General features: G+C 48.2%; 1 protein-coding gene across 2 annotated transcripts in view; it reads left to right on the forward strand.

Annotated features, from left to right (window-relative positions):
• The window catches only part of TMEM132B (transmembrane protein 132B), a gene marked incomplete at both ends in the record, with an annotated part of 344,057 nt that overhangs the window by 131,679 nt on the left and 194,057 nt on the right, over positions 1–18,321 (forward strand). Inside the window, one exon of one of the 2 annotated variants that reach the window (XM_080821852.1) lies at positions 8,229–9,120. In XM_080821852.1, coding sequence (XP_080677978.1) covers positions 8,229–9,120 — 892 coding nt within the window. Of the gene's footprint in view, positions 1–8,228; positions 9,121–18,321 lie in introns of those variants that run through there. The other variant, XM_080821853.1, reaches the window with a different exon arrangement.

An 18,321-nucleotide genomic window follows, 5' to 3' on the forward strand; every position in this document is an offset into this window, starting at 1 on the left:
GTATGTTTTTGTCAGGGCAGGCTCGCAGCTGTCGGAATTGTTAGCCCAGACTACGTGGTCTTGGTGCAGTGTTGGTAGCAGCTGTCATTTACAAACGTTGCAGTGGCTTAGTGCACCGGATAGTTCCTTGCTCACATCCAGTGTGGGTGTTCACGCTCGGCAGGCTCTCCTCCAGGCGGAGACTCAGGGGCCCAGGCTCCTTCCAGCTCATAGCTCCATCACCACCTGGGACCTCAGACTCCTCTTCTCCCTGCTGGAAGGTAAAAGATAACGATTTTGGCTTCACAGTAATATGCAATACCTATATTTCATTGGCCAGAACTCGTGCCATGGCCCCTGGATGTAGAAGAGGCTGGGAAAATTCCTGGCCGAGCAGCCACATGTAATGCTATGGAGAGGAGGGCTTTTCTTTTCTTCTTCTTCTTCTTCTTCTTCTTCTTCTTTTTTTTTTTTTTTTTTTTTTTGACAGGTAGCCATCTCTCCCACAGATGTGATGCCTCATTGTCTAGACTAAAGCTGCTCTCCCCTCACTCCCCTGCTCCAACTTCCAACACTGTTCAATGCTGCCCTCCCCTGCTTGGCTAGTGTCAGGTTTGAGCAGACAAAGCCTGCTCATTGTCACAGCCCTAAGTGCATATGGGAAAAATAAAATGATACGGCATAACTTCCAAAGAGAGGCACTAGTCTTCCATCCCTCTGTGTCTTTGATCTCCCTCCCCAAAGCCAGCCGTGGCCCGCCATTTCTGCTTCCAGTTCTACGGCTGATGATTTCAATCACTGTACATACTGCTCCACCTTTATGCCTCATGTTAACACAAGTAATGCATTTAGACAGCAATGCTCTCTGTATAAGAGAGGAGGACTAAGCTCATGTACACGCCTTCCTACTGTGTTCTTAGCAGTTCACATTGTATTTGGCTGCAGGTGACAGAAATCTCTGGCCCCAGAGGCTTAGGCAAGTAGGAGCTTATTTTATTTTGTTTATTCATTTATCTCGTGTTGTGGTTAGCTCCTTCTGACTTCCCGCGTGACCTTCTCCGTGTGTAAATTTGGTTCCCATTGTTGCACGGCGGCTATCCCGCTTACATCCCCTCTCAGCAGGAGAGCACCAGCACCCACCACCCTTGGATGACTGACATTTATCTCGAGGGTTAATGCAGTCAGAGAAGGGTTGAGTTTTGACTGGAGATAAGTATTCTGCCTTTCCTCAGGGAGGGGGGTGTGGGAGGAGATCTGCCTGGAGTGGATGTCCCATCTACAGAGTTTAGTTACTCCCCTGTTTTCCAGCCTCCCCCCCCCATCCTTGCTGTGTGTGCCAACATTGAGTCTGGGTCCTGGTGGGCAGAGTAGCCCAGAGCCTCTCTGCAGCACTCACAGAATGTTCTAGCCCAAGGATCCCTCTGCTGTCTTGCCCATCAGTGCATTCTCATCCACTTGTCTTCCAGAAACTTGTTGAAATACTTTTTCTTCAGGTGGCCTTCCTTCATTTCTCTAGATAATAGGTTTATTCCTCCTTTGTACTTTTATGTTTTTATTTCTGTGGGGCTTCTGTGGAGATGTGGGGAAATGTGTTCAGTCTACCACTTGAAATCAAATTCTGTATCTTTCTTTCTAAGGGAAAAATGTCAATATTTCCCTTAGCTTGAATAAGCACAACATGTTCATTCTACAAGAGTTGAAAACACATAGAAAAATATATCAGAAATTTGAAAGGCATTCATAACCCCCATATGCAGGAGCCTTGCCTCCAGGTAAGAGTCAGCTTGAGTTCTGGCATGGGAGCTGACAAAATGATTCTACAGTTAGCATGGAAGGCAAAACGTAGGGAAGTCCAGCTAATAGAAATTTGATATAGAATAGTAACCCGGTGTGAGCTTCCAGGACCTCCTTAATAAAGAACTACAAACCGAGTGGCTTCAGCAACAGGAGTTTATTTCCTCACAAATCTGCAGGCCAGATGCCCAAGATCCTGGTGTCCACAGGTTGATTTCTTCCGAGGCTTCTCTGTTCGCATGGTAGACAGCTTCTCCTGTGTCCCCACACCCATGGGTGCATGCACACGACCCTGTCCTTATGAAGACACCCCTCGTCTGGATTAGGCCCTGCCCCATGGCCTCATTTGAACTCAGTTACCTTCTTAAAGGCTTCATTCCCAAGTTTTCCCACAATCCCCCTCTCCTGCTAAACTGTGAAGTCAAAGAAAATACTACCACTGGCTGATTCAGTGTACCCGGTGTACACTACTGCTGTCAGAGTCTCCCTTCACATCATGCACCTAGAGTTGGCAGGTGGATTCAGCACTTAAATGCAGTACCTGAAATCCGCAAAGAGGGGATATCTATCATCTTGCTACCAAAAAAAGAAAAAAGGAAAAAAAAAATTCAGGCTCATTCACATACCCATCACCCTCTGAGATGAATTAGCTTGACTGCAGAGATTATTTCATCGCAATATGTCTATCTGTGTATCGAATCATCAAAGTGTGCATCTGCAATATATATAATTTTTAATTGTCGAAGATTCCTCAATAAAAAAAATTCAGTGTAAAAATGAGGACCCACCCATGTGTCTGCATGCCCCCACCTACAGAAAACTAGGTGAAGGCATCTGTGAGCGTGTATTTGATCTTGGGACATGGGGAGGGCTTTCTAGGCATAAAGGGAGTGGTGCACATCATGAGTGAAAAGATTGATTCCCTCCCTTCTCTTTTAAATATTGTGCGTTGGCCTTTGTAGAATATTTGTACCCCCAGCTTTTGCCTGGGGATATAATCTCCAGTGTCGTGCCCCCTACTTCTTTCTAAGCCCTCAGCTGGTCTGGGAAGGAAGCCTGTTCAAGGAGGGAGATAAAAAGGGTAGGATTTTTTTTTTTTTTTTTGTAAGGTGCTGTGCTACCCCGCAGGGTCCCTTCAGGAGCACCCCACAGAGGAATCTCTCTCAGAGCCAGGAAAAGCTTTGCTTCTGGCTTTCATCTTATGGACAGCGTCCAACTGGTGATCTCATCCTGTGCTTTGAGAGCCGGCCAGTTCAGAGGCACATTGGCAGTTCCTCTGAGTCATGGCTTGAGCTCTCCCGGGGTAGATGTTGCTTGCCGAGCTTTCCCGTGGCAGCAGAACGTGGTGGCTGGGACCCCGAGCTCTGCCCGGAGCTGGCCAGCTTGTACGGAATCCCACCTCTGCTGCTCACTGGCTGTGTGATCTTAAGCAGGTCACAGAACCCCCCCCCCCAATGCCTCAGTTTCCCCATCTACGGGTGGGGACAATAATCAGATCCTCCTAATCAAACGATTGGGAAGACGAAGGGTCGCTCCCTGTAAGGTGGTATGTTGCAAGGATTATGTAAGTGGTGACGTCTCTATATTTTATGTTTTCCTCTTGCTGTAATTTATAGTCCTAGCTAATCCTTAATGAACTTGTTGGCATCTGACCCAAAACTTGCCCCCCCCCCCAAGGCAATGGATGACTTGATTTTTGGGTAGACACAAAGCAGCTCCTGTCTTTTCTGTGGTATCATTGATGTTCAGTGGAGTCATCTAGGGAACACAGAGACAATCAGCCCCGCCTGAGGCCATCTAAATCAAATTGGTGGTAATGATTTGATTCATACCCACCAGGGATGATTCATATGTTTCCTACCCTGTGTATCTCCTGCACAGCTAGGGTTGAGAATTACCAGGTGTTAGGGGCACACTTCCACAGATCAGTGAGGAATGTGTCTTGCTGGTGTTTTTCTTTTCTTTTTTTTTTTTTGCTGGTGTTTTTCAAAGACTTTGGCCCCCGGCCCCTTGGAAGGAGAGCCTTCTACACCTGGCTCCGCGGGCCCGGCTTTTCTTGTGGGAATTAGAAAAAGAGATTCAGCTGCAGAAATGTCCAGGCCGTTACCCTTTGGTGGGTGACTGGTAGCCACAAGATTGGTAACTAGCTACCACGTTGGGCTGGCGATGTTAGTGAACCCCGCCAGGCTTCCCCTCTCCATGCCCTGTGCCCTGTGGATTGCTTCATTCTGGAAGGTTCCCCACCCAAGACGCACAGCATCCCTCCCGCACACCTTGTGTTCTCGATGAACCTGAGCTTGACTCTCTTTCTGACTCATAAGGAGCACAGTGATGAAAGCGCTGTTCATCTGGGCCTCCTAAGACTCCTTCATTTCATGCTCTCAGGGCCCGCCTCCTCCGGACGGGGTGGTGAATAGTTCTCTCGGAAGCCAGCAGACTGAATAGGGGCTCCTTAGTTCGGGTCGCATGGTCTACCTGCCAACAGGAAAAAGAATGGGGCCACTATATGACGTCTGGAGATCAGAGGGACGGGTGGTAGCTTCTCAGACCATGGGTGTATTTCTCAGCACACAGTCCCATGGCTTTATAAAATACTCCTAAATTCGGATATCATATTTTGTTGCAACCTGGTTCGAGGACAAAGTGAGGCCCTGGCAGCTGATGTTTATGGCTGCCTATATAAGCTCTCAGACAAAATTTGTACTGCATTTTACTTGAGTTATGGTGGGGCAGGATTGTAAACCTCACACTGTTATTTCAGATAAAATGCAGGCTTTGGCCACAATAAACAAGAGAGGAGGCACAGCTTTAAATTTCTTGTAAATCAATTTTTGAGTGGTACAAATATTGACATAAATGATAAAAAAAAGAGCTGATGCACAATGAGAACAGGGCATATTAAACTGCATAATTTTAATTTCCTTTTCCACATTTATAAATAAGTCAGAATTTAAACATTGCCATGGGGTTCCCCTGCGTTTTGTCAGAAGGTGAAATTTGGCCCTACCTCTTCCCAAGTCTGGTCGGCTGGGCGCCCACTTTGCTCCGCTGAAGGGTGCTCTCATGCTGCTCAAGGCAGATGTTCCCTTGTTGCCAATTATTTCATGGTCAGATTCACCTAGAATTGCAATTCCTGGTTTGGAGAGGGGAAATAAACCAACAGAAAAACTAATTTAAATTTCATATGGGATGGCGCTTCTGCATAGCTTGACATTGTCAAAATACAAATTGCCCCTTGGTGGCGGCAGTAGCTAAAACTTTTCTTTAGATGAGGCTAATTCTTCAAAATCATTCCCCCCGCGCTCCCCCCCCCCCCGCCCCGTGTTTTCTCCAAATCCTACCCAACTCATAGGGTACATTCTGGAGGAAACGTGTATCTGTATCATGAAAGTCAATATATAGTATGTATAGTATAATACGTATTTTGTGCTTACGTGTATATATTTTAAACAGATTTGGGATAGTTTAAATAGAGTTTTGATGTCTGCTTCTTCCCCACCATGTTGTAAGCATTTTCTCACGATCCTCAATGTTTGTTGAAGTCATGGTGCTGTTGACTGCTCAGGGTCACACACACAGTACGGCTTTCCTCATTTACTCAGTCACTTCCCTCGCGATGGGCTTTTAGGTTGCTTCTGGCATGTTGCCTTGATAAATCACGCTTGTGATGAACCTGCTTGCACATTGGTCTCCTTCCTGGTCTCTGGATTATTTCCCGAGCTTGACTGCTAGGTGGGGAAATCTGGGATGGACATTTTTAAGGGTGTTAATGTTCGGTTCCCTAATTGCTTCATGTATGTTAGATGTGCCAGCTCCTTGGGGGCAGAAATCACATCTGTCTTGTCCCTGTGATAGCCCTATGTGCCACAGTGCTGGAAATAAGACAAATGAGTGGTAAATGTAGCTAGATAGATAATTGGAGGAGTGGATGGGTAATAACCCTGCTTCTCCAGTAATTAATCTCACAAGGACTGGCCATATTGGTGACACTTGAAAAGATCCTTCCTCCCTCCCTCCCTTCCTTCTGTCCTTCCTTCCTTCCTTGAGATATTGACATATAAAAAGTATATATATTTAAGAGGTACAGTTTGATGTTTTGATAGAAGTACTCATGTCTACATAATCACAGCCAAGCTAATTAACATATTCATTACCTCTACCTAGCTACCGTGTATGTGTGTGTGTGTGTGTGTGTGTGTGTTTCGATTTAATTGAAAATCCATCCTCTTAGCACATTACGGCATACAATACAGGATTGTTAACTATGTCACGTGCCCTGCATTAGCTCTCCAGAGATTATTCATTTTGCATGATTGAAACTTTGTAGCCTTTGACCAACACCTTCCCACTTCCCCTCCCCAACCACAGCCCTTGGCAATCACCATCCTGCTCTCTGCTTCTAAGAATCTGACTATTTTAGGTTCCACATGCTAGTGAGATCATGCAGTATTTTGTGGTGAACTTGCTTTCTGAACACCTTCTCGGAGGAAGGATGCCTCAGCCCCTCTGTGATTGTATCTTTTCCCCAATCTCTTAATTACAATTTTGTCTTCCTCTGGGCAAGGAGAGCTTTGGACTAGGAAATCTCAAGGACAGCCCTGAAAAGGGGCCCCCGAAATTAAATCAATAGAGAAGCACTCTTTGCAGAATTTGTAATGGCTGCAGACCAAAAAAAAAAAAAAAAAAAAAAGTTGCCAGGAGTTAGGGTCTGTGGTGTGGTATATACTTGCCTTTTATCCTCTAGCAATGCTACATCTCAAACACTGCTGCCCGGTTGCATTTCTTCTTGTGCTGGATCTAGATTTATTATTTCGGGGCAGAGAAGGAGCCCTGTGTGTTCTTAGCCTGATTTGCCAACCCTGGTTCCTGGTGGACTCTCTTTAGTTAGAAAAAGCTTGTTGGGTCTGTGTTTTCCCGCATGAAAGAAACACGCACATACACATATGTATACAAACACACATCTGCACGTTTATGTATATATTTTAAATAACAAAATAATACATACTTGTAAAAATTTAAAGAAAGTAGAAACATAGATGTCAAAAAGTGAAACCCTGGGGCACCTGGGTGGCTCAGTGTGTTAAGCCTCTGCCTTCGGCTCAGGTCATGGATCCCAGAGTCCTGGGATCGAGCCCCGCATCGGGCTCTCTGCTCAGCGGGGAGCCTGCTTCCTCTTCTCTCTCTGCCTGCCTCTCTGCTTACTCGTGATCTCTGTCTCTCAAATAAATAAATAAATTCTTAATTTATTTAAATTAATAAATTCTTAAAAATCAATAAATTCTTAAAAAAATTCTTAAAAATTCTTAAAAAAAAGTGAAACCCTTTCTCTTTGGTTCTATAGACACACAAACATAATTATACGTACATTTATATACACATACCTACAGAACCTTAAAAAATCTAAGTAGGATTATAAAAAATCTAAGTAGGATACATTTATAATTTATAATTTTTTATACTTAGTGAGTGGCATGTTGTGGACATTTGTTCAAGTATGTCCATGTAGCTCCATTTCATTTTTCTTACAGCTGCCTGTTATCCCACTGTAAAAACGTATAGTTTATCTGGTCTCCTATTGATAAACCTTTAGAATGTTTCAACCAGAAATAGTAATGCTAGTAACAATAGCACGACTGGTGGATATTTACGGGTGGGTCAGAGCTGTTCTGAAAGCTTTGTATTACTAACTCATTACTCCTTACAATAACCCAATAAGGTAGAAGTTACATTTATATCCTACGCTACATGAGGACGTTTGAAGCTCGGAGAGGTTAAAGTAGCTCGCTCAAGTGGCTCTGTTAGGAAGCCAGAGAGCGGGATTCTGGCTCTCGCATGTGCGCTCCCAAGTTTGTGTGCAATTCAACAACGATGCTGCGGGGAGCGTCCTTGTAGATGGATCAGTCCCTGTGCACTCCCGCTAAGATTTCAGAAGGTGAGCTTTCTAGAAGTGGGGACACCGAGCCATAGCTTCACCCTCCTTTCAATCGGAATCACAGAGATGCCTGAATGTCCTTGAAGACGCCGTGTCTGGGAGGGACGGGAAGAAGTGTAACTATCTTAACAAGGAAGCAGTAGCAAGTCCTGTACGATGGCACAATGCTGGCTTGGGTAGTCTTTGCAGGCATGCAGCCTCCTCTCTGTGGGGCGACATAGTGAAGAAGGCTGTGATCCCCTGAACTTGGGCCTTTGGAGAGCAGGTGGAGGGGATGTTTTCCCTTGGGTGGGGTGGGGGGTACTGTGCACACACAGACTATTGGGTCAGTGGTAAATGAGCTCCTTCCCATTCCACAGTGGCTGGTTTGGAAGATTCCCTTGGCACCTTGTGAGAGGCCAGGGGAGGCCCAGTGTGGCCGGGGGTGGTTTGCTGGGGTGGTGGGTGCAGACCGCACTGTGTTGGTTTCCTGGCTTTGTAGGGCCCACCCTTCATTCTTCCTTCCCTTTCCTTTCTCGCACAGAGACGGAGAGCCGGGGGATCGTGGATAGTCTGCAGAGGTTCTCCTCGCTTCCCGCCTATCTGCCCACAAGCTTCCACATCGCCGACGCGGAGGAGGCCTTCTTCCTTAAGGAAGCCAACCAGGACATCACGAGGAACTCCAGTCTGCAGGCGCGGGTGGAGTCCTTCTTTATCTACCGGGCCAGGACCCCCCCGACCGTCAATGCCAGCTATGGCCCATTTTCAGCAGAGAAGACAATCCCCCAGGAGCTCTTGTTGACTTCCCCAGCCTTTGGAAACGTGGAGAAGTTTCCCTTCAACTGGAAGCTGAAATCCCACATCCTGGACAGCTCCATCTACTCCAACAGACCCAAAGTGCAGACCTTGTTTTACATCACCGGGATGGACTGGGACGACGGTGACCCCGAGGAAAATCTACCGTGTGTCAAGATGTTTGCCTTCCCCGAGGCTAGGGAAGTGGCGGCCAGCTGTCGGCTGCAAGGGGACCCGGGGCTGTGTGTGGCGGAGCTGGAGCTGCTGCCTGAGTGGTTCAGCTCTGGGCTGGACCTGGAGCCCGAGGAGGAGATCCCGGCCCTCCTGGGGGGCACCGCAATGGAGCTCTTCTTCACGCTCTACCCGGCTGACCAGGCCGGCCAGTGTCCACTGGAGGAGGAGGGCAAATGGGAGAACAACATCCACTCCGGCCAGGACAGCCCCCAGCACGTGCCTCCAGCCCGGGAGAGGATCGGGAGTGTGGTGGTCTACCCGACTCAAGACGATCTGAAGTGGTCCCTGGTGAGCCTGGATGAGAACGTTGTCATCTCAGTTCCCCTGAACCTCATCCGGGAAGGGGACACGGCCACCTTTTTGGTCTCTCTGACCAGCAGCTCTGTGGCAGACCACTTCACTCTTAGGTAAGTGGCTTTGCTGGGTTGGGTGGAATAGAAATCAACTTTTGGTCATCAGCGAATCGGCCGTTATGTAGTGTTGCTGATATGCTGAGCATTCCATGTTGAGAGGAAACTGACAAACACGGAATAGATACCCATGCAAGATGGCACAGTCGAGAAACAGGGTCTTAGGGCACAGGCCCTGGGCATCTATATTCTCTAAAAGTTCCCCAAGTCATTCTGTTGTGAAGCTAGGATCAGGAACAAGTGCTCTGAGAGCAGCTTCTTGGGCTGACAGGTAAGCTCTCCAGTGACACTCTGAACCCGTCACTGCGGGCCTAGACTTGCTGCCTGTAAGTTGAAACTTTGTAAATGAATTCCACTTTCCAACTATAGGAAAGAGTCTTCCAAGACAATGTCTCTGACCGCTCAGGTTTTCATCAAAGTGAAGAATCAGTAAAGAATCCTTTGGTAAGGTAAATCAGCAGTCTTGGTATGACAAAGATGCAGTTTTAGGGTTGGAAAAAGTGTGTTACTAGTCTGTGCTAGGGGGACAAACCTGCATTTAGCTTATTTTGCTCACAAAGCTTTGCAGTGGGATGCAGCAGTGGCTTTGCCCATAGCAGCTGTGTGCCCTGGGGCAAGTCATCTAACCTCTATGGGCTTCTGTTCCCTCATAGGTAAGATGGGAATTATGATGGGCTGTATGTCTTGGGTTGCTGTGAGGATCAGTCAACTTGGTGGAGGTCTTGGAACAGCGTCGTCCCCAAGTGTAAGCCTATGGTTGTTTTCCCAGCTCTCAGATGCTGAGGTGGTGGTACCATGTAAGTAAGCCTTGTTTTTCTGGTTGCAGGTGAGAAGGCGGAATTAATCATAAGCCCAGTGTAGTCCCTTTGATTCTGAGGGAGGCCGATGTGCCAGAAAGTGTGTTCGTTCGGGGCCTGCGATAGGAAACCGAGGCTCCCACAGATCCCAAGTGGGTTTAGAAGCCAGCAGGAAGCCCAGTTCCCGTTTGAAGCCTCTGGAGTTAGTTTTGGTGATAATTGAGCCAGAACTTAGTTTGGACCCAGCCCTGTGCTAGTCACTCCAGTGGTGGGGTTGGGGTGGTCCAAAGCCCTGTTCTCGCTCTGCAGAGATTCCTTCCACAAGGCAGCACCAGATGCTTGCTCTAGACCAAGAATGGCAAAGGTTTGGATTCTGCTCTCACACCGCTGAGCGTGCCTTCTGCATGGACAGACATTATTAATCTACTGCAGTGCTCCAGCACCCCCTCTGCCATGGCAGACATCGTTAATCAGTTATAGCATTGAGTCCAGGACTCCTGGTAGCCCCTACATGTCCCTGTGAGATGGCATGGTTGGCACTTAACTTATTCGCCATCCTTGGTGTAGAGAGAACATTGCTGGGTGAGAAGTTTGGGGAAAGGGAGAACAGATGGTCTGGTGGTCAGGAAAGTGCTGCAGCCTGGTTGGAAAAGGCATTTCGGGCCAGGGAAATGGTATAAATGGTTCTAGCTAACTTTCACTGAACACCGAGAATGGTCCAGGCCATGTTTCTAAGTTGTTCACATGCAGTAACTCACTGAATTCCAGCAATGAACAACCCGAGGAGGGGAGTACTACTGTTATCCCTATTTTTCTGAGGCACAGAGAGGTTCCGTAGCTTGCCCAAGGCCGCACAGCTCGGGAGCGGGAGGGTGGGGCATGTGCACAAGGCGGTCCAGCTCTGGGAAGGCTCTAGGGGCCCTTCATTCCCTCGCAGCCCCTTTCCTGGCTGGAGGACAGGAGGGGCAGCTGCGGCACCCAGACTGTGCGTGTGCAGCAGCCATGCCAGAGCTTGGGGGCTAATTTAGGGAGGGGGAGGCCGAGGAGGCTGGAAGAGGAGCCCACGTGGAGACTGGAGAGGCCCCGCAGTGTCACCGTGGTGCGGGGCAGAAACCCCCGAGTCCGGTTCCCTCCCGCGGAAGCTGATGTGAGAGCTGAAGTGCGCTCTCGCTCGGACTCGGCCCGGGGAGGTCAAGCACGGACTGTCAGCACCAGGGAAGGAGTAGGAAGCAGCAGCCACGGGCCTTCTTGGTTTCAGCGCGCTCAGGGCGTCCTCCTGGGGAGAGCCTCCTGGGCCTTTCCACTCCCACTTGGGCTTTGATGCTGCGGGGCAGGAGACGGAGAGGGACCACGAGGAGGCGGGTCAACCCGAGGAATGTCCGCACACCTTTGTTTCAACTGCAGTTGTGGAGCCTTGGTGCTGCCCCGGGGGACAAGCATCTGGCCTAGAGCCTGCACTGTCGGCCACGGTGAAATCCAGGCCGCGTGCGCGTTTATGCGTGGGAGGGGGTGCGTGCATGCGCGCATGCGTGGGGTGGGTGCGCGTGCATACGTGGGGTTTCGTGCGTGTGCGCGCGTGCGGGGGGCGGTGCGTGCGCCCGCGCATGCGTGTCAGCGCATTTGGCGTTCCCATGTGGATTGGAGAGCGCGGCCACGCTCTAACCTTGGCGTTGGCTGTGGTGAGGGGTGCGTCGCGCCCTGCCCAGTGTCCCGCCACCCCCAGACGTCCCCGGTGTCGCACACCGGCCTTCCTCTCCCCCTTGGGTCGTCCTCCGGCTCCTGCGGGCGCTCGCATTGTGAGGCTCCTGACCTACTGTTGGAGAAAAGGGGGATGCGATGCTCAAGAGGGGGGCTAGGGCCGCATCCCCGAAGGCGGGTGTCACCACCGCGTTCCCTGCGTGTGTCGGGGAGCCCAGACGACCAGCGGCGGCACCCTAGGCAGTGAGACTGCCCCGTTGCCACTGGCATCATTTAGGGAATTAGGGCAGGAGAGGGCCAGGCTCACTGAGGTGCGAAGTGGTGCGGTTATTTACTATAGTTGATGCATTAGGGTGCTATGATGTATGAATTGATACTATAAATGCAGGTTTACTTTTTAAAAAAGAATTGTGTTTTTTTATTTTATTGTTTTAGAGAGAGTGGGCATGAGCAGGGGGTGGGGGAGGGGCAGAGGGAGAGAATCTTAAGTAGGTACCAGGCTCAGGACGGGGCTCAGTCTCACGACTCAGATCATGAGGTGAGGGAAATCGAGAGTCTGATGCTTGAGGGGCTGAGTCCCCCAGGAGACCCTCACGCTTTACATTTTTGTGTGTCCCTGTGCCGGGCTCTGCGCGAACCCTTTATTTATACGCGGGACACCGAAGAAAGTGTTATTCATGTTGGTTCTGTGGATGTGGAAGCAGACTTAGAAAGGTTAGGGGTTGCTTGCTGACGTCGTAGGGTGGGGAGGCACTGGTTTGGGGGCCTGGTCTGCATTTGTGCATCAGGAGCTGCCACATGAAGCCACTCTTCCGGGTTGTCGCACGTCTAGGTGGGGACCAGTCTCCACCTATTGAACCTTTCGGGGCCAGCCTCCAGCTGCTTACCTTCATGCTTTCCTAGATAGGCTTGCTCCTTATAGCATGCTTTCTTTCATGGCCAGAGAGAAATGCACGGAAATTGTGGGCCACCCGAACGAATACACGCAGAGGCTATTTAGTCAGAGCTGGCCAGGGAGTCAGTCACCGTCACTTGCGTCTGGCGGAGACTCAACGGAAAGCAGGAGTGGGGGAGCTTCGTGGAAAGCAGGGAAGGCTCAGGTCTGCTTGGGTCAGAGGTTGCTGGCATGCAGAGGCCAGAGGCAGGTTAACAAGGAGTGAACATCTTATGTGATGACTCTTCCTGCTTGGCCCTGATCTGGACGCAGAGGTGATAAAAAGGGACACTAGCAGTTCTGCGCCAAGTTCAGACCTTTCTGGGCTGACGACTGCAGAGGCCATGGTCTGGCTCTTTGTCCTGACTGCTACAAGGTGGTGTGTTGGAGTTTAATTATTGCGTTTGGTCTGGCTATTTTCCATTTGTATATACCATCTCTTAAAATAAAACACCGTTTTTCAGCCTAGGGAAATGTGTGGTTTCCCAACATAACTGATTGTCTGTTTTAATCATGTCTTTTATGAATGAAATGTGACATTTCATTCTGGCTCAGATGTGGAGCCCTGGATCAAAGCGTGAGTGTGCACAAGATTTGCTGAGATCGAATTTCAGAACTAAACACCTATAGAAAGGGGACAGATGTGTGTGTTTTCACATGTCACTTTGCTATTTCAGACTGCATATTGTATTGGGGCCAATTTGAACAAAGTTGAGTTGATTATTCTCTAATGCCAAAGTAGTTTCTGTTAAACATTAGTATCTGAATCTGACCATGCACTGAAAAGGCTTTGGGCAAAGGGCTAGTAAAGTGGTTTAGAGGGGTTGAAGGCTGCTGGCAAGGCCATGCTGGGCTGGACTCAGGTAGATCTTTGTTACACTTCCAAGAAAGTTTAAAATACTATTAAAGTTTCCCTGCTCCAACTCCCCACATTGTTGTGATGTGAGGCTTAGAGAGATCCTGGAAAACTTTATGTCTGATTTATTAAAATAAGTCTCTCGGGGCACTTGGGTGGCTCAGTGGGTTAAAGCTTCTGCCTTCAGCTCAGATCATGATCCCAGGGTCCTGGGATCGAACCCCACATCGGGCTCTCTGCTCAGCAGGGAGCCTGTTCCCCCTCCACCCCCCACTGCCTGCCTCTCTGCCTACTTGTGATTTCTGTCTATCAAATAAATAAATAAAAATCTTTTAAAATAACTCTCTCTCAGCTCACACAGAGAGCCGCTCTGGCTAGCCGCTCTGGCTGACCTCCCATCCTGTTAAGCAGTGGAGCCCAGGGGTTAATATCATGGACTCTGGAGCCAATCTGCCAGTGTTTGAATCCTGGCTCTGCCACATACCAACTGTGTGACCTTGGCAAAGTTACTTAATCTCTCTGTGCCATAGTTTCCCTGTTAACCTGCAGATGGGGATACTGTATGCATTAAGTGACTCTGAAGCGTCACCTTTGTGCTCAGATGATTCTTCCATTTCTTTCTTTCTTCCATTTCTCCCTTCCTTCTTCCCTCCCTCCCTCTTTCCATTCACCTTTCTCTTTCCCTTTCCAACCCTTTCCTTTTTTCCTTCCTTTTTAGAGAGGGACGGGGGCAGAGGGAGAGAGAGAGAGAGAGAATCTTAAGCAGGTTCCATGCCCAGCATGGAGCCCAGTGTGGGGCTCGATCTCACAACCCTGGGACCATGATCTGAGCCAAAACTGTTGGACCCTTAACTGACTGAGCCACCCAGGTGCCTCGTTCTACTTCATTTGGTGCCGTCATTCTGGTTGCTCAGGCCAAACACCTAACAAATGTGACTGGCTTTTCTCATTCTCTGATACCCTACATATGAATGATAGCAGACACTGGTGCTCTTCCTTTCTAATAATATCCAGAATAAAACTTCCTTCATTGCTATGACCCCAGGTATAAAGCCAGGGTTCTCTCTCGGTGGGACACCTACAAGAGCCTCCCAACCTCCTTCCTTTCTCCTTGAAGCCTCTTTTTGAGCTGAAGCCAGAGTCCTTCCACTGGCCCACAGGCCCTGCATGGTCTGCTTCTGTCATTTCCTTGAGCTCGTCTGTTACAACTCTCCCACTCACTGCATCAGCAACAGCGACCAGTGTGCTAAAGGACCCAGCCTCCTCCCCATTCAACACTGGACTCCTGTTCCACTACCCCCACCCTGCCCTGATTTCTGAACATACGACTTTTGTCAGTGATGTGATGTATCAGTATTACTGGTTCACCTCTTCCTGCTAGAACGTGAGGTCTGTGAAGCAGGGAATTTTGTCTCCTTTGATGTGTCCTAAGGATCTAGAACAGTGCCTGGCACAGAGTGAGTGCTCAGGAAACATTTGTTGGATGAATGAATGAGTTTAGAGGTATTCCAAGGCATTGTTCTTCGACAAAGAGTATATAGATTATCAGGATTGTGTGAATTCATGATGCATGTAAATAAGAGTTTGGTAAGTATTGAAGGTTGGGATACTTTGAGGCTCCAATTCTGGCAAGAGTGTCCTTTTGCCTATAATGGGAGAACTGATTCAGCATTTCTAATTCTACATGGGCTATGTCACTATGTCCTGACCTTCAGTAATTCACACACCACCTTTGGGATCTTTTTGTCACATTAACTACCACCATCTCATCCCTTGATAAGTCAAGTCATAGCCGTGTGCCTTCTTGCATTTTTTTAAAAAAAGACTTTACTTATTTGAGATAGAGAGAATGAGAGAGAGTGAGCGTGAGCTGTGGGGGGTTGGGGGGAAGAGGGAGAAGAAGGCTCTGCTGAGCCGGGAGCCCCACGTGAGGCTCAACGCCCCCCGCTCCCCAGGACACCGAGACCATGACCTGAGCTGAAGGCCGATGCTTAACCGACTGAGCCACCCAGGCGCCCTCTTCTTGCATTTTTTGTTTACTATTTTTCTTCAGATCAAGTCACTTTCACAAAATACATAAAAATACACTGAAAAAGGAAAGCTGACTTTTGCCACCTTAAATAGAAACTAGTATAACCTGTTCAGATGAAACGGTATGGTAAAAATCAATTACAGTGAGAAGACAGTACTAAGTTCTAAGTGAGTTTTCTCCATCTGCAGCCTGGCCTCTCATTCCAAAGGGCTTGAGCACATGCTGCAGAGAGTGGGCTCACGCTCCCTCAAGTTCAAATTCAAGTTCACATCCTCGGTGGCGGGAGATAATAAACAAGCAAATGAGCAAAATCATACATAATTGAAACCTGTGCTAAGTGCCGTGATGGAAACAAACAGAATGCAGTATATTTAAATTTTATTTCATTTATTTTTAAAACCTTTTGTTTCGGAATAATTTTAGACTTAGGGAAAGGTCACAAAAATTGTAGTCTCCCCTAATGGTAACATCACACACAATCACAGCAGGAATTTCTGAACCAGGAAATTAACATTGGTATAAATTATTAACCAACCTTCAGGCATTATTAAAAACTTCTGGTTGCTCTCCCATAATGTCCTTTTTCCGCTCCAGGACCCAGTGCAGGGCCCCACATTGCATAGAGGGTTCATAGCACCTTAGTCAGCTGAATTCTGCTCCCTAGTCTTTTTTTTTTTTTTGGTCCTCTTTCATGACCTTGATGCTTTCAAATCATGCTGGCCAGTTATTTTTTTATTTTTATTTTTAAAGATTTTGATTTATTTATCTGACAGAGAGAGAGATCACAAGTAGGCAGAGAGACAGGAAGAGAGAGAGGGGGAAGCAGGCTCCCTGCCAAGCAGAGAGTTGGATGCGGGGCTCGATCCCAGGACCCTGGGATCATGACCTGAGCCGAAGGCAGAGGCTTTACCCACTGAGCCACCCAGGCGTCCCCTGACCAGTCGTTTTTGAAAGTGTTCCTCAGCTTGGGTTTGTCTGAGACTTCCTCACGATTTAGGTTGAAGATGTACATATTTGGCAGGAAAGCCTACGAAGGGCTGTGTCCTTGGTGTGTCATAGTGAAGGTGTGTGACATCGTTGTGTCCTATTGCCAGTGACGCCGATGTTGGTCACTTGGCTGAAGTGGTGTTTTTCCAGTTTCTTCACTGGAAACTTGCTTTCCCGCCCTTGTAGTTAGGAATCATAACATCTGGGAAGATACTGTGAGACTATGCAAATATCTTTCCTTACATTATATTTTCACTTATAAATCTCAGTGTCCGTCAGTGATTCTTGCCTAGAGTGGGGTGATTTTTGTAAAAATGTGTCTGTTTATTCATTTATTTTGTAAGTAAGCTCTGTGCCCAGCATGGGGCTCAGCTCGTGCCTCCAAGATGAAGAGTCACACGTTCTGCCGACTGAGCCAGCCAGATGCCCTGAATGTGGTAATTTTTAAAAAATCAATTAGAAATGAATATTACAGAAGAGTCTTGGTTCTTCCTGATCACTTCTTATTTGAATATATATGAAGAAGTAAGCCAGGAGCAGTTAGTCTCCGAAGAAGTCATGAGACTTTTTCTGCCGGGTTCTGGAATTAAGGAAGATTGTCTGGGCCCTCTGTGCATCTAGAAGGCTTTGAGGGGACTGGCATTTTGACTTGGAGCATTACCTAGAAACACGAGGTACAGAGTAAGTCCTTGAGGAAGCGCTATGGGCGGGAAGTGACACCAGAGAAGGGAGACCAGTGTAGTCCATGGGGGTTAACCAGGGTGGGCTTCCCAGAGGAGGAGGCTGCAGAGGACGAGCAGCTTTTGACCAATTAAAGGAAAACAAGAGGATGTATGTAGGTGGGTAGGATAGGACAGAATGACCAAAGGATGCGGTGCTCCCAGGACACGCTGGGGAGGCAAGTTTTCCAAGTAGTTAGAATTAGGGTACTGGTCAGATTTCAACTCCTCCTTACTGGCTGTGTGACCTTGTATGAATTACGTCACCTCTCTGAGCCTTGCCTTCCTCTCATATAATAAAACTGGTAAGAGCTCCTGTCTTTCAGGAGGACCGTGAAGAATAAACAAGATAATGCAGGAAGGCACTTGGCTGCAGTTTTGTTTGTAACGCTTGGTGCCCCTGTCAGTAGCATTTAAGTGGATTCTGGAAGCTCCCTCCAGTACACACTGTGGGGAACCCAAAGCCCACCATATCCACCTAACGAGCCCCTGTCACGTGCCAGGCTTCCCACTAGATTCTATGTGTGTTGTCTCGCTCATCCTCATGACAGCTCTGGAACTTAGCTGTTTCCACTACTTAGGGATCAGAGAAGAGGCTCAGAAGCACTAGGTCACCTGCCCAAGGGTCCCATAGCCAGAAATCAACAATGCCAGGGCTCCAGCCGGGCCTGCCTCCTGCAACGCCCATACCCTTTCGTGGTCCCCCATTTCAGACGCTCATAATCTCAGTGCTTGCCTTCACACTGAAACAAACAGCAGTCTGTTCAGCGAATGTTACTCAGGTGGTACCCCAAATCCAGGCTTTATTAATTTTTTTCTCTGAATAAAAGTCAGATTTCCCTTGAGGAATCTGTGCAGAGACACAGGTGCTCTGATGTCTGCAATCCTGAAGCCTAGATCACATCTAGGGCTTAGAGCTAAGATTTCAGCCGTGCTTTGACAGGAAGGAGGGTGACTATTTTTCAAACAAACATTAATTTTCAAACAAACCATGACTTGTGCAGTGTGTTTAGCTAGTTCCAGATGTCATTCTCTGCCTTTAGTGAGCCCGTTTCCATTAGTTAGTGCACGATGCTAAGCTCCACCTCTGCCTCGTTTTCTCTCCCAGACTCCCTCTTGCCTGGGAGAGTTGACGGAGTCTGGGAGCTCCGACAGAGGACGGCAGGAAAGGGTGT

Source organism: Martes martes (genome assembly GCF_963455335.1).
Source record: "Martes martes genome assembly, chromosome: 13".
NCBI classification, from domain to species: domain Eukaryota; kingdom Metazoa; phylum Chordata; class Mammalia; order Carnivora; family Mustelidae; genus Martes; species Martes martes.